The sequence below is a fragment of the Macrotis lagotis genome, chromosome 5 (assembly GCF_037893015.1).
Source record: "Macrotis lagotis isolate mMagLag1 chromosome 5, bilby.v1.9.chrom.fasta, whole genome shotgun sequence".
In the NCBI taxonomy this organism is placed as follows: Eukaryota; Metazoa; Chordata; class Mammalia; order Peramelemorphia; family Peramelidae; genus Macrotis; species Macrotis lagotis.
Window position 1 is genome coordinate 157,064,191 of NC_133662.1, and position 15,213 is coordinate 157,079,403.

At 38.9% G+C, this 15,213-nt stretch overlaps 1 protein-coding gene across 6 annotated transcripts in view; it reads right to left on the minus strand.

Moving 5' to 3' along the window:
- Nucleotides 1-562: 562 nt before the first annotated feature.
- PLAGL1 (PLAG1 like zinc finger 1) overlaps nt 563-15,213 on the minus strand; it is a 129,581-nt gene continuing 114,930 nt past the window's right edge. For all 6 annotated transcript variants that reach the window (XM_074187759.1, XM_074187761.1, XM_074187760.1 and 3 more), the window contains one exon: nt 563-2,865. In XM_074187759.1, coding sequence (XP_074043860.1) covers nt 1,599-2,865 — 1,267 coding nt within the window. In that variant the 3' untranslated portion in view covers nt 563-1,598. The remainder of the gene's footprint in view (nt 2,866-15,213) is intronic.

Consider the following 15,213-nt stretch of genomic DNA (forward strand, 5'->3'; position numbering starts at 1 on the left):
ATAATATATATATTATATATATACACACACATATGTGTGTATGTATGTATATATACATACATAAACAGAATATATCACAAGGAATTACAATATTTTATAAATGGATATTATGTAATGTTAGAGCTAAAAGGACCTTAGAAATTTTGTGCAACCCTTTCATTTTTCAGTTGAAGAAACTGAAGCTGAAAAAAACTCATTTTCCTAACAGACAATAAACTATTTTCCTAATTGTCCCACAACAAGACTTCTTCATTCCTAAGTTGGAAATTTTGCTACACCTCTACTATTTTTATAGTATGTTTATGTACCTTTGATATATCTAAAATTAAAATGTAAAAAACTTTCAGACAGAAACAAGAACTTACTAAATTCAAATTAAACATAAATGATCAATTTCTCATTCATATTAAATAACATTCTTTTTTGGTAAAAATAAAATTACTGTTTGTTTTACTGTTTTTGGACTTAAAAGTTCAAAGAATGGAATTTTTAAAGGCCAAATTAGGTTAGTAATTCATATTGAGAAATAAGTGCATGGGAAAAGAAGAATAAAGAAAACATGACTTCAAATATATAGTTTTTAAGAATTGAAAAATATTGCATTTATTATGTGTTGAAAAACAGCATTTAGGATCCTAAGTACAGTAATACTTAAAGCCCAACTTATCAAATAAAGATCTTGAACAAAGGGTTTTCTTTGAGACAAAATAATCTCATATTCCTACTGAAATAATAATAATTCTTGAAATCAGCAAATGTCTTTCTGACTGACCTGTGCATCATTTGCACACATCAGTTCTAACCACAAATTAGTCCACAGGGACTTTTCCTGTTGAATTTGTCTAAATAATCATTTAGAGAAACTAGGGGAGTCAACAAAACATCCTTGCCATTCTATTGAAGATGGAAACAAAATAAAATTAAAAACAAAAACAAAAAAACAAGGAACTTTCTCTAAGAAGCTGGTTTTTTTTTTGTAAGACTTTCATTTTGCTATGGCAGTAGTAACTAAACTATTTCCAACCCTGAAGACAGAAAAAATCCCTGAACTGCTGAAGCAGACTGAAGTCCACAGTCTAGTTAAATTTAATCCCCATAAAGGTTTTTATTTTTATTAAAAGAAAGAAAAGAAACATTACATCTTCTCAACTTGAAGAAATCACTCAGGAGTTTCCCAAAGTTCATTTACCAGGTAGGGCCCTTGTTCATTTAGTGGTCCACCTAGAGGCCATATAAAAATGGTCATTGTTTATATGTCATTTTTATTATGATGCATGGCTTGAAGTTAATCTCCCTATGGCCCATACCTATATAGCAGCCCTCATTTTGTATGCCTGTCATGGCAGTATTTGCAGTTCCACTACAGAATACTCACTCAATATAAAATTTGGTACAAAGCATGAACCCTCATGGCAGATTGGCACGATAACATGCAGTTGGTTGATTTTGTCTTTTTCAGAATTTTACAAGAAGCCAGTCATTCTCATGCAGACAATCCCGTTTTCATAATCTTGCATTATAGCTGACCTTTTAAAACACATGGCTTCACTGCTTGAAAAATTTTCTAGGACAGAAAATTACTCCTTTTAAAATAGAAGTCATCTGAATGCATGGTGGAAATGAGGCAGGATAGTAGAGCTGGGGCTGGCAGAGAAAGAATGAGGAATGTGAGGAAGGTGAAGCTGATTGAGAGTCACACTGCCCATGGCGAGCTGTGGTTCGGGCTGCTGTTGCCCAAGGCAGCTTAGTCTATGGGGTAGTGATTCCCTATGTCCCAGTGTCATAGCACTGTTCCCATGGACATTTTGGGTGAGAGAGGGAGGCAGCTGCCAAAACCCTAGAATGTGAGAGATATCCAAAGCGGCAGGCGATGACGATGCCCTATTCATGGTGTCGGCAGACATCGCTACTTCCTTGTTAACATTTAATCTCTCTGCAACTCCCTTAGCCAGATCAAGGTCAGGGCCAATTCTGGGGACCGAGTGAGGCTCTTGCAAGGACAATTCCTCGAGGAGGTTCATATTGCAGAATCCCTTTGAACCTGTTTTGAGGGGCAGATTTTTGGGGTGGGTGAGTGGTGAGTATGAGGTAGCGCTTGAGTCGTATTCAGGATGCTGCAGGTTACAGGAAGGTGAACCTGGAGACGCTGAAGGCTGGATGGCTGCCAAAGAATCCGGGAGTGGCTGTGGGTGCTGCAGGTTTGGTTCATAGAGGCCAGAGGGGCTGTCTTGTATGTCAGCCTGCAAGCTGCTCCCGAAGCCATTCTGGACGCAGACGCCTAAAGGAAAAGGTGATAACGCAGCAGCCCCTTCTTTGAGCTGAAAGGGAGGAGAGTGTGGATTCAGGGCGCCCAGCAGCTCTCCATTCTGCAGCTGGTCTTTCATCAGCTCTTGGGAATGTGTTTTCTTGGTATGACGGGTAAGATGGTCTTTTCGCCCAAATCGCTGGGCGCAGAATTGACAGAGGAAGTCTTTGCAGCCGGTGTGGACCACCAAGTGGCGCCGGACATCCTTCCGAGTATAGAAGCACCTCTCACAGTGGTCACACTGATGCTTCTTTTCCTTGGCCCCATTGGGAGGCTTCCCCCCGGTGTGGGCTTTGAGGTGATCCAGCAGCACCTCGGTGCTCCCCAGCTCGAGGGCACAAACCCGGCAGGTGAGGTCCCCGCTACTGGCGGCATGCAGGGCCAGATGGCGCTTGTAGCCAAGCTTGGTGTTATACTTCTTGCCACACTCATCGCAGCCGAAGGCCATTTTGTTGGGATCATGAGTCTGGAGATGATTCTTTAGGTGGTCTTTGCGGTGGAATGTCTTCTCACAGTGAACACACTGGTGGGACTTCTGTGGCGAGTGAGTGGCCATGTGCCTAGGATGAAAAAAAAGAAAGTGACATTAAGAGTTCCAGAGGCTGAAGAGACAACCTGCAATCTCTGACTACAGAGCCAGCTTAAGTTCTTATCTTATAAGGGGCATATTTTAGGGGGAAACATTGTAGAGGTGTGTATATAAACAATGAGTTTTACATTGGTCCAAGCTTGGTAATTATATACATGTCATCCTAAGAGATCTCCACATTTAATTTATTTGTGTGTTCTATAGGCAGGTGTATGCTAGGGCTATGAAATGCTAATATGGAAATCCTGGTTTATAAATGAAGCCCAACATAACCTCTTCAGGTAGGCATAATGGCATCCTAGTTGGGTAATGGTAGCATTATTCCCTCTTAATATAAAGATGTAGAGAAAGATCTTTAAACTCATCAGGAAGGGGCTTGCTAGAGAGCTTTTCTGTCTTCTTTGGAATCTTAAACAGAAAGAAAAAGAAGTCTGTTAAGTTGTCCAGCTTTACTTTGAGCCTTAAGAATCTACCAATAATGGGGTGGCTAGGTGGCACAGTGGATAAAGTACCGGCCTTGGAGTCAGGAGTACCTGGGTTCAAATCCGGTCTCAGACACTTAATAAGTACCTAGCTGTGTGGCCTTGGGCAAGCCACTTAATCCCGTTTGCCTTGCAACAACCTTAAAAAAGACTTTTATATAATAAGACTTTTATATCAATCTCCCACTCTTTCCCTGTCCAAAATACTCCTCTTTGGCTTCTACTCCAATATATTGTCCTCCTCCCTATTAAAATAAATCTAAATTTCTTGACGGCAGAGAATGCTTCTTTGCTTGGAAGAATTTGTATACAAGATGACAATTATTTTTAAAGAACCTAAACTGCTGTTATACCCCAATCCTAATCCTTGCAAAACCTGAGATGTGTGTTAAAATTTCCCCAAAGACTATACTGAAAATGACCAGGGAACCAACTTCTGGCAAGATGACCAAAAGTTTATGTATCAATTCAGCTCCCTTCTTTACCTGAAAACAAATTAAAAATGCACCAAATAAAGTAAAAGAACAACATCTGAAAGAAGAGGAACAAATGTTTATAGGGAAAACACAGGGTGGAAAAAAAAAAGCTAGGAGAAAAACCTGAAGAAATGAGTAAACAACTGGAATCCCAGGAAAATAAAATGGAATGACCAGAAGAACCTGAAAAGCAGTTGAAAGGTCTAATTAAAAATACAGAGAAGAAAAAACTCTGGAGTTAATAATGAAATACATTAAAAAGTAAAATCAGTGGCTTGGAACTGAAATCGGAAATTGAAAAACCTCACTAAAATAGTGTACATTCAGAATTGTAGAAATGTAATAAAAAAAAAAAACTTCAAAGACGTAAGAACTGTTCCAGCCTAGTCAAAAGCCAGCAAAATTAGAAAAATAGAAGATATCCAAAAATCAAAAGCAATTCTTGAAAAACAACTTGAAGAATCTAGGACTCATTACCAAAAAACATGATAAAATAAAGGAAATTCATCCCATTTTAAGGGGAAAAAAAAATACTAGAAAATTGCTTGGAAGCACTAGAACCAAAGGAAAAAAGTGAAATTTGAAATAATCCAGTTTACAACTTGTTGGATGGGAATATGAGGTTTTTTCCAAACAGATATGGGGCTGCCACACTCTAGATCTCCAGAATCAAAGAAAAATATATTACTGTCATGCAGAAAGAGGCAGATCATATGGAAACTTTAGTCAGAATCATCCAGAACTGTTCATTATTAATGAAAAATGAAAGTGAAGATTATAATATAATAAAACCAAAAAAACTGGAAAATGGTTAGCACCAAAGAATAACAATACGAAGTTGAACATAATTTTATAAGAAAAATTTTTATCAGAATTGATAATTTGGCAAACCTTTTGAGAAATATCAGAATTGGACAGTATCTGAAATGCAAATGCAAAAAACAAATTTAAGATAGGTAAGCAATTATGGACATCACCAAAGAGCTAACTAATCGTCCAGTGCTCACATTTTGAAAAAGGAAAACAAAAACTATTATTTGGGACTTTATACTCTGTGTAAGGAACTAGGTGGTGCAGGGATAGAGCACTGGCCTTGGAGTCATGGAGGTCAGGAGTTTGAATCCAGACTCAGACCCTGGATACTTCAGACACTTGTGTGACCCTAGGAAAGTCACTTAACCATGACTGCCTCACATCCAGAGCCACCTTCAGTCATCCTGGTTCCTAACTGGCCACTGGACTCTGATGATTCTGGAGGAGAAAGTGTGGCTGGTGACTTAGCACAGCACCCTATAACTCCAATTCATGTGCTTGTCATGGCATCATCTTCCTGATGCTATGGTCTTCAAGAATGAAGGACACAAACATTATTAAGGATCACAGAGGAGACAAAGAAAAACAAGTTTTGAATTTGGTATTCAAAAAGTTGGCTAGAAAAGAGGCAAAAAGGAGATGGGGGAAGGAAAAAGGAAAGAAAAAAAGAAAATTTTTATTGGGAAGGAATAAAGACCATGGATGAAAATGATTCAACTACATAGGTAAGGATGATAGTAATAAATCATTTCATGATCCATACCCTTACCAGGATAGCAAAGAAAGGACTGCCTTCAAATCTCTTTCTTCACTATCTTAAACAGAAAGTCTCATGATTTTTTAAATATGACTTTGTATTCTTTCCTAATGAGAGGTAATGTGACATTTCAGGATTCAAAATATACTAGAACTTTGTGTCAGAGGACTCAGTGATCAGAAAACTCTGGCCATTTTTTCCATAGGGAGGTGTAAGAGTTGGAAATGGGCAGAAAATTCACTGCATCTACCTCCAATTCTATACAGGAATCTTCTCTATAAGTAAAGGTAATGGGGGCAGCTAGTTGACAATGGACAGAGCCCTGGCCTTGGAATCAGGAGGACCTAAGCTCAAATCTGGCCTTAGTGACCTTGGGTAAGACTCTTACCCTATTGCCCAGTAAAAACAAACAAACAAACAAACAAAAAAAAAAAGAGTGGAGATAGTATGAGATGTCCTGCCTTTTAAAGATTCATTGTCTCCCATCTACAACTTTGGGGTATCTCATCTGATAATGGCTATTTCAATGACAGTATAGAAACAGCACTCGATTTTTGTCACTCTGACCATGTGAAAGGGATTAGTTCTAAAATATATTTGTACTTTTCTTAACTCCTCACTCAGCTGAAGAAGCTCTTTAGGCTTTTCAGCCCTTAGTTTGTGGGAGATGCTCATCCCTCTCTCCTCTAGCTATGTAATCATTATTTCTGTCTCCTTTGCTGAATCCTCATCCAGAACATGCCCTCTTACATTAGATGTCCCTCAGAGTTCCATGTCCTGGCACACTTCTCTTTTCCCTCTCCATTACTTGGTAATCTTGTCAGTGCCCATGGATTTAATTGCCCTCTCTACATTGATGATTCTCAATCCACCTATCTTGTCCCCATCTCTCTTTCAACCTCCTCGCCTCGCCAATGGCTGTTTAGTAGACACACAAAACTTAACACATCCAAAACTGAACTTCTTATATAGTAAGCACTTCGTTGTTCAGTGATCACAGTTATGTCCAACTCTTCTTGATCTTGGGAGACTTCTGTCCAGGGTGTTCTTGGCAAAACTAGTTTTCCATTCCCTTCTCCAAGAGTAAACTGGGTAAGTGATTTGCCCAAGGTCAAATAGCTAATATGTTTCTGAGGCTGGATTTGAACTCAGATCTTCCTGAGTCCAAGTTCAGTGCTCCATCCACCTAATGTATGCTTAATAATGTTTACTGATTGATTGCTGAGTGCAGGCTGGCAGAGATGAAGTCACTTCTACCATAATTCATCTTTTTTTTTTTTTTAAGTTTTTTTTGCAAGGCAATGGGGTTAAGTGGCTTGCCCAAGGCCACACAGCTAGGTAATTATTAAGTGTCTGAGGCCAAATTTGAACTCTGGTACTCCTGACTCCAGGGCTGGTGCTCTATCCATTGCATCTCAGCCTTCTGAAAGATCCGGAGTGATGCAAAACCAGGCAAGCCAGTTCCTCTCAAAAAAGCAGCTCGTCAAATGCGCCAACTTGCAATTTCGGCCTACGGTATGTCTTCATATGCTTTCTACAGTCCAACTATCAGCCACGTGACCACCTGGGGGGTTTCTACTGTTATGAAGCATCAGCCCCACTGTATCAGAAATCCAACAGGCACATGATCAGAATGCTGAGTTTATCCCCAACCAGTGAAAAAGACTGTAAAGTAGGGTTTGGACTAAGAAGCTTCTGGGCTTATTGTGCGCCTTGAAGGGATTCAATGAGCTTGAAGCAGTCTGAGCCAATCATCCACAAAGATGAGTGGTCCCTTTCTTCTAAGCTACCAACTTTCTGTGTTGAATGATGCTCTCCACCTGCACTCACCCTAGTCAGCTTTTACATATTCCTTCCTTGCTCCTGCAAACATACCTAATATTTCTCAGCCTTCAAAAATCCTCTCTTGACTCTATCATACTTTGTCTTATAGCCCTACTACACTTATAGCTCAGCTATAATCAGTCATACTCCTAGGAAAAGTTATGTATATTTTGTTGCCCCTTCTTTCTCTGCCCTCAATCGCTCCACCCTTTGTAATTTAGTTTCCAAATTCATCTCTTAAATGAACTGCTCTCTCCAAAGTTATCTTTCTTCTTTGTCAAATCTGATGGTCTTTTCTCAAAACTTACCTTTTTTTTAACTTCTCTATAGTCTTTGACACTATGAATGAACCACTCTTTCTTTGCTATTCTCTCCTCTCTGGATTTTCATGACAGTCCTCACTTTTGGTCTTCCTATCAAAACTGCTTGCACATTCCAGTTTCCTCTGATAGATCATAATCAGAGTTAAACATCCTAAATTTGGGTATTCACAAGGATCTACCCTGGGTCCTCTTCTATTTTGCCTAAAAAACTATTTTACAGATAACTAACACAAGGCAAGAGCTCACATGATGGTCAGAAAAAGCAAAATAAGGACATTCTACTCTCTAGGTCTCCCTTAAGAAATACAGAATTGACTGCATTTCATGGGCAACACTGGCACAGGTCTGTCCAACATACCATTGGGAAAAGAACTGAAGTAAGTAGCTCAAAAGAAATGTGAGATGCATTAAGTTAGAGAAGTAACCTAAAATGTTCACACGGACTATCTGTGCCTGACTTGTAGTAAATAGAGCATTTGGAACTTGTGTTGGTCTGATCAGCCAGTCGGCCACAGTGTAACTTGACTTGAACAAAATGATATCATTTTGGTCCTCTTTGAGAACAAAGAACAGTGACCGACTCTTCATTCTACACTCACAGAAACCATAAGCTTAATTATCACTTTAATTCTGATTAGTCTCAGATCTATATACTTAGCCCAGGTATCTCCTGAGTAATAATCACACAACACAAGCTGGTTCCTGAACATCTTGAATTGGAAGTTCTATAGGCACCTTATTCAACAAGTCCAAAACAGAATTTATTATCAGTCCCTTTCCAACCCTCTCCTCTTCCCAACTTCTCCATCTGTCTCATCACCACCATTCTTCCAATCAACCAGACTCCCAACCTCAGTGACATCCTCAGCTCCTTCGTGTACTTGTTCTTTATACACTTACAACATTTACTTTTGATTTTTTTGACAGCTGTTTCCATTTCAATTGTTAAAGTCACTGTGTATATTGTTTTCTTGGCTCTGTTTACTTCACTCTGTATCAGTGTAAACAAATCTTCTAATGCTTCTCTGTATTCATCACATTCATAGTACCTTACAGGACAGTAACATTCCATTACATTCATGTGCTCTGATCTCTTAGCTCTTTTTAAAATGTTTTATTGATGCTAAATTGTTTTTAACATGGCAAGCACTTCCCCATGATTTCCTCTTCCCATCCCAAGAGGGATGGGAGAATCTTCTCATAGCAAAAAGGTATTGTTAAGCAATACAGATCACCATATCAACCAGGTTTGAAAACATATGCCTCATTTTAAACCAATGGTCTACAAACTACCAAAAAGATGGGAGAGACATTTTGCCAATCCTGTGACATTATGAATAGTCACCATATTGAATAAAGTTCTAATGTCTTTGTGTTCTTTGTCTTTATATTCCCATTATCATCATAATCCTTCTCCTGCTCTACATCAGTTCACAGAAGTTTTCCCATTTTGGTTACTATAAAGTGTAGTTATCCATCCAACCATCCATCCCAGGGACAAGGAATCGTTCCTGACACAAAGGTCTGCAAAATCATTTGGTCTAGTGTTGCCAAGGCAACCATAGGCAAGACTCAAAATTCAATAAATCTAGGGACTTTTTAGGGTTAGAATTTTTTAAGTGATAATTTTGTATCGCCCATGAATGATGATATAAATATCTAAATGGTCCTTGGCAGAAAAAAGTTTCCCCATCCCTGATCTATAATTTTCTTTCTGCCTTTAATCTCCCTGGGGTATATACCAGCTACCATATGGTCAAAAGGCATGAAGACAATTGAGCTCTGACTTTTTCATTTTATTTATAAGAAAGTCTTTTTGGAAGGTATTACTAGCACCACTTATAACAAACTGAAAATAGTACTTAATATACTTTCTTTTCCTTTTCATTTCCTTTAATATAGTAAGTATCTCCAGGACTCTCACTATTCTACAGACTTTTTTCTTTTTTTTTCAGACTTTTTTTCTCATAAAAATTTTTTCTTATAGCTTGAAAACACTGACATGAAATAAGATAAGTGATCATTTATAAGGTAACACTGCAGGGGAATCTAGGTGAAGCAGTGGATAGAGCACTGGCCCTGGGGTCAGGAGGACCTGACTTCAAATAGGACCTCAGATCTTAATATTTACCTAGCTGTGTGGCCTTGGGCAAGCCACTTAACCCCAACACCTAGCAAAACAAATAAACAAAAAGGTAACATTGCATTTACAAATTAATAGATCATTTCTTGATCTTCTTCCTTTCTTCTTCTTCTCTCAAGATATATATATAACTTTATTCAAAATTCTTTCTGGGTTCCACTCTGAACACCTCTCTAATCAGCCATTTGTTGCAATATTTATGTGTATGTCTCTCTTTTTTTCCCACATTTAGTTTATTTATTTTTGCATTACTGTAATAGCCTTGTAAAATAAACATAACACCCCTCCCCCCACAAAGACAGAGAAACCAAGAAAAATAAAGTGAGAAGAAGAAAAAAGTGTACTTCAGTCTGTGTTCAGAAACCATTGGCTCAGTCTCTGGGATAGATTGCATTCTTTATCATAAATCCAACAGAAAAGCTGCTATTTCCCTCCATTCTATTCTTCCTCACTCCCATTTATCCTATTTTCTGTCTCTCTCTCTCTCTCCATTTCTCTCTCCTTTCACCCTGTCCACCCTCAGGATTGTATTGTATCTGACCACCCTCTCCCACAATCTTCCCTTCCCCATCCCCCCCTCCCCTTCCTCTCTAAGACACTTCTGATGGTCTCACCCTATTCTAAAGATTCATTGTAATCTTTAATGTATCTCTCTCTTCCTTTTTTTTTTTTTAGGATTTTGCAAGGCAAATGAGGTTAAGTGGCTTGCCCAAGGCCACACAGCTAGGTACTCCTGACTCCAGGGCCAGTGCTTTATCCACTGCGCCACCTAGCCGCCCATCTCTCTCTTCCTTATGCTTGCTACCACCATATCCCATCTAACACATCGACAAGTCCCAAATCCAGGCACTTTTTTTTCCCCTGATGAAAGATAATAGTGATCCACAGCATCTTTAATCCAACCTTTACAACTTGCTCACTCTACCAATTTACTTATTTGCTCCCATTTTTGTCATTCTAATCTATCTTGCACCCAACAGTTAAGAATTCAAGACATAAAATCTGAAGAATCATTTTTATTTTATCATGTCACACACCTTGAAGTGCTTTTGTAGCTCCCAAGGATCTTTTCCATCAAGTTAAAACTCTTAATCATAGCCTTCAAGATTTTCTAGCAACTGCCTCAAATTCTCCTCTTCACCCTCCCCACAACTTGCCACAAACTCTTCAGGTTCTGGTCTATTTGCACCTCTTGCTACACTCCAGACTGTACTCTCTTCCCTAGTTAGGCAAGTCTATTTATCATTTCTCCTCCTCCCTTTAAGCCATCGAATAAAGCTTGTGTTACAGGGGAGACAAGAAAGGAGGTAGGATGACATCCCATCCTTTTGAAAACCTCCAACTATGTTGTTGCTATTTACAGACCACCACCCCCCACTCTCTTTTGTCTTTCCCCTGTCCCACGCCTGGGACACTAAAGGAATTTGGGTAGTTATGGAGGGGTCAGCAATTCTTGCTTAAAACTGTCCAGGTTCCTTTTTTTTGTGCTCTACTTCAAGTACTAAATTGAACATGTCATTTCCCTTGGCCAGAACAGGCTTCCCACTCTTCTCCACCAAACCACATCCCTCTCCTCTTTCTAAATTCTGCTTAAGACACCTCCACCATTAAGTCTTACTAGTATTCTGGTAACCTTACACCCCCGCTATCTTTCTCAAACATCTATCATCTGTGTATAGCTATAGAATTGCAGAATGCCAGTCTTTCTGACACTTGGACTTATATTTTAATCCAAGTTTTATTGTCCATATTTGCATCTCATCTATGCCTAATACTGCTTTTAAGTAATACTTAGATTTTTAATTAGGTTCTCTGGTATAATCATTTACCATTCTATTTACCCTAAACTTTTTTGGATATGAAATTATGTCAATTAAGAGGATTTAAAAACCTATATAGCACAAATGCTAAAGGGTGCTGAGTAGACAGTAAGGGGTTAAATTAGATGCATCTATATTAAAAATAGGTAAAAATTCATCCTAATAAAAAGTCTTTATAGGTTAACTACCATTTAAGAAGACTTTTATGTTCTTCTCTAAATGCTTAGGAAATCAAGAAGGAAGGCATAATCAAAGATTCAGTCTCAAGAATACTGTGAATGTCTAGCATTGTCTCTGATGGCTATGAAGACAAACTTTGGGAAAGTGTGGGTATGGGGGATAAGAACTGGCTCATGAAGAATTCTGGTAAGAAGTAGGTAAACATTCCAGGCTGGCACCACTATCCACTGTCCAGGGCTCACTGCCCAGAAGGCTCCAGGAGCCCCCACTTAAGGAAGCATGGTGAAGACACAGGGCTAGGAATTGGAGCCAGTCTGAGTAAGACTGGCCCCTCCTCGGCAGTGACGCAGTGGATAGAACTCTGGATCTAGTGTCAGGAAGACCTCATTTCAAATCCTGCTTCAGAGACCCACTAGCTGTGTGACCCTGGGCATGTCACTTAGCTGTTTGCCTCAGTTTCCCCAAAGGTAACAGATTATATGAGTACTTACTTAGGGCTAGGATGAGGATAAGTAAGATAATATTTGTAAAGCACTTGATAAACGTGTATTCCCTTCCCTTTTAGTAAGGATTTCACTATTCTCCGTATCTGCTGTCTGGGATGATAGGTTTCTCCCCCTCAAACATACAGCGCTCCTCCTTTTCTGTTCTAATTTCCTCCCTATTACATCAAACTTAATCAGCACAGAAATCTTGAGCACGTGATCAGTCATAGGAGGGAGAGTCCTAGAGTGGGTTTGGTGCAGAGAGAACTCTGTTCAAAGAGGAAGCCAGAATCAGGTGGAGGCGATGAACTTTCAGACCTCGCTCCACCTCAAACTTACAATCCTCAGAGCTCTGACCAGTTTCTAAAGAGACCCAGAGTTAGCAGCAGGAGAAATAAAGAGAAGAGAAAGAGAGACTTTAACCTGTATCTGAATTAGCTCCAAACAACATTGAGGAGTGCTAATGCTAGAGGGGCAGCGAAGTGGTTCAGTGGTTAAAGTCCTGGAGTCTGGAAGATTCATCTTCCTGAATTCAAATCCAGCCTCAGCCACTTACTGGTTCTGTGACCCTGGGCACGTCATTTAACTGTGAATCCTTAGTTTTTCTCCTCTGTAAAATGAGCTGGAGAAGGCAATGGCAAACCACTCTAGCATCTCTGCCATAAAAACCCCTGTAGGGTCCCAAAGAGTCAGATAGGAGTAAACAACCACAAACTGTGGGCCAGGTCCTGTGCTGGGGAAGCTGCAGAGAAGACCAAAAGGGAGGAGGGGGTCAGGTGTTGAAGGGCTCTGAATGTCAAACAAAGGATTTCATATTTGATCCTGGAGGTGACCTAAATGGAGGCAAGGTAGAGGTAAAACAGTCTGCCCTATGCTTAAGAAAGATAGACTGGAAGGTGTAGACAAGTGAGACAGTGAGTCCAAGCAAAAACCCATTGTAGCCGTTCAAGAGTGAGATGGTGACAGCCTGCACCAGGTGGAGGGCAGTGTCAAAGTCAAGTAGGTGGCATATATGAGCAATATTACAAAGTTAAATCAACATGTTGGGTATAGAGAGGGTCAGAGAGAGCAAAGAGTCATAGAAGACTCTCTAGATTGTTAGTCTGAGTGAGAAAGAGGATGGTGGTGATGTAGACAGCAATAGGGAAGTTCAGAAGTATGGAGGGGTTGGGAGAAAAATAATGAGTTCAGTTTTGGATGTGTAAATATGTACCAAAAGCTAAAGTAAAGGCAGAAACCGTGTGTTTACACTTTTTGTTATTCCCCATAGTCCTAAGCTTGTAGAAGCACTCAATAAATACTTGCTAATTTGTTTTATATTACAGGTTTACCCCTTAGAAATTACTTTGTTTTCATTCTATTCATTTTCTATATGCATGTTTTCCTTCTGAATAAACTCCTTGAGGGAAGGGTCTGTTTCAACTTTGTCTTTCTAACCTCAACATCTAGCATAGTGTAACCAAGATCAAAATAAATGTAGTAAACTGGGAAACAATCTTTACAACTAATGTTTCTGACAAAGGACTCATTTCTAAAATATACAGAGAATTCATTCATTTAAAAAAAAAGCCATTCCCCAATTGACAAATGGTCAAAGGATATGCAAAGGCAATTTACAGATGAGGAGATCAAAGCAATCCATACTCCTCTGAAATCTGGCTCTAAATCTTTACTGATTAGAGAAATGCAAATTAAAGCTTCTCTGAGGTACCACCTCACACCTCTCAGACTAGCCAATATGACCAGAAAGGATAATGATCATTGTTGGAAGGGATGTGGGAAATCTGGGACATTATTACATTGTTGGTGGAGCTGTGAACTCATCCAACCTTTCTTAAGAGCCTTTGGAACTATGCCCAAAGGGCAACAAAAATGTGCATACCCTCTGATCCAGCAAGACCACTACTGGGTACATACCCTGAAGAGATGATGAAAAAGGGTAAAAATATCACTTGTACAAAAATATTCATAGCAGCCCTGTTGGTGATGGCAAAGAATTGGAAATTAAGTCAACATCCTTCAATTGGGGAATGGCTTAGCAAACTGTGGTATATGTATGTCATGGAACACTATTGTTCTATTAGAAACCAGGAGGGATGGGAATTCAGGGAAGCCTGGAGGGATTTGCATGAACCAATGCTGAGTGAGATGAGCAGAACCAGAAAAACACTGTAAACCCTAACAGCAACATGGGGGCGATGATCAACCTTGATGGACTTGCTCATTCTATCAGTACAACAATCAGGGACAATTTGGGGCTATCTGAAATGGAAAATACCATCTGTAACCAGAGAAACAACTGTGGAGTTTGAACAAAGACCAAGGACTATTACCTTAAATTAAAAAAAAAAACCTCTTATTGTCTGATCTTGCTGTCTCTTATACTTTTTGTTTCTTCCATAAGGATATGATTTCTCTCATCACACTCAATTTGGATCAATGTATAACCTTGGAAATAAAGACTGACAAATTGCCTTCTGTGGGGGGTGAGGGGTGGGGGAAAGGAAGTAAGATTGGGGGAAAATTATAAAATTCAAAACTCAAAATAAATAAAATTTTAATAAAAAATAAAATAAAATGAAAAAATCTAGCATTGTATCTGGTTCATAATAAATACTTTGTAAATTGAACTGGATTGATAATGAAATAACAGCATTTTCTATAGGAGAAAAAACTGAAAAAGAAGTAGGTCTCATCAATTGGATAATGAATGAAGAAGCTATAGAATTCGAATATAATAGAATGTTATTGCACCATAAGAAACAAATATAAGCAATTTGAGAACCATGAAAGGACATATTAACTGATGCTGAATAAAGAATGTAAACTAACAGAATAGAAACAATAACTACATTAATCAACATTAAAAGACACAGCATTCATTGTCCTGAATGATTTTGCATGCATAATTGATTTTATATTGCTTGCCTTCTTAATAGATGGGGGAAGTAGTAAAAGGAGAAAGAGAATTTTTTTTGAAATAAAGAATGTTTAAAGGAATTCAGAATCGTTTCCA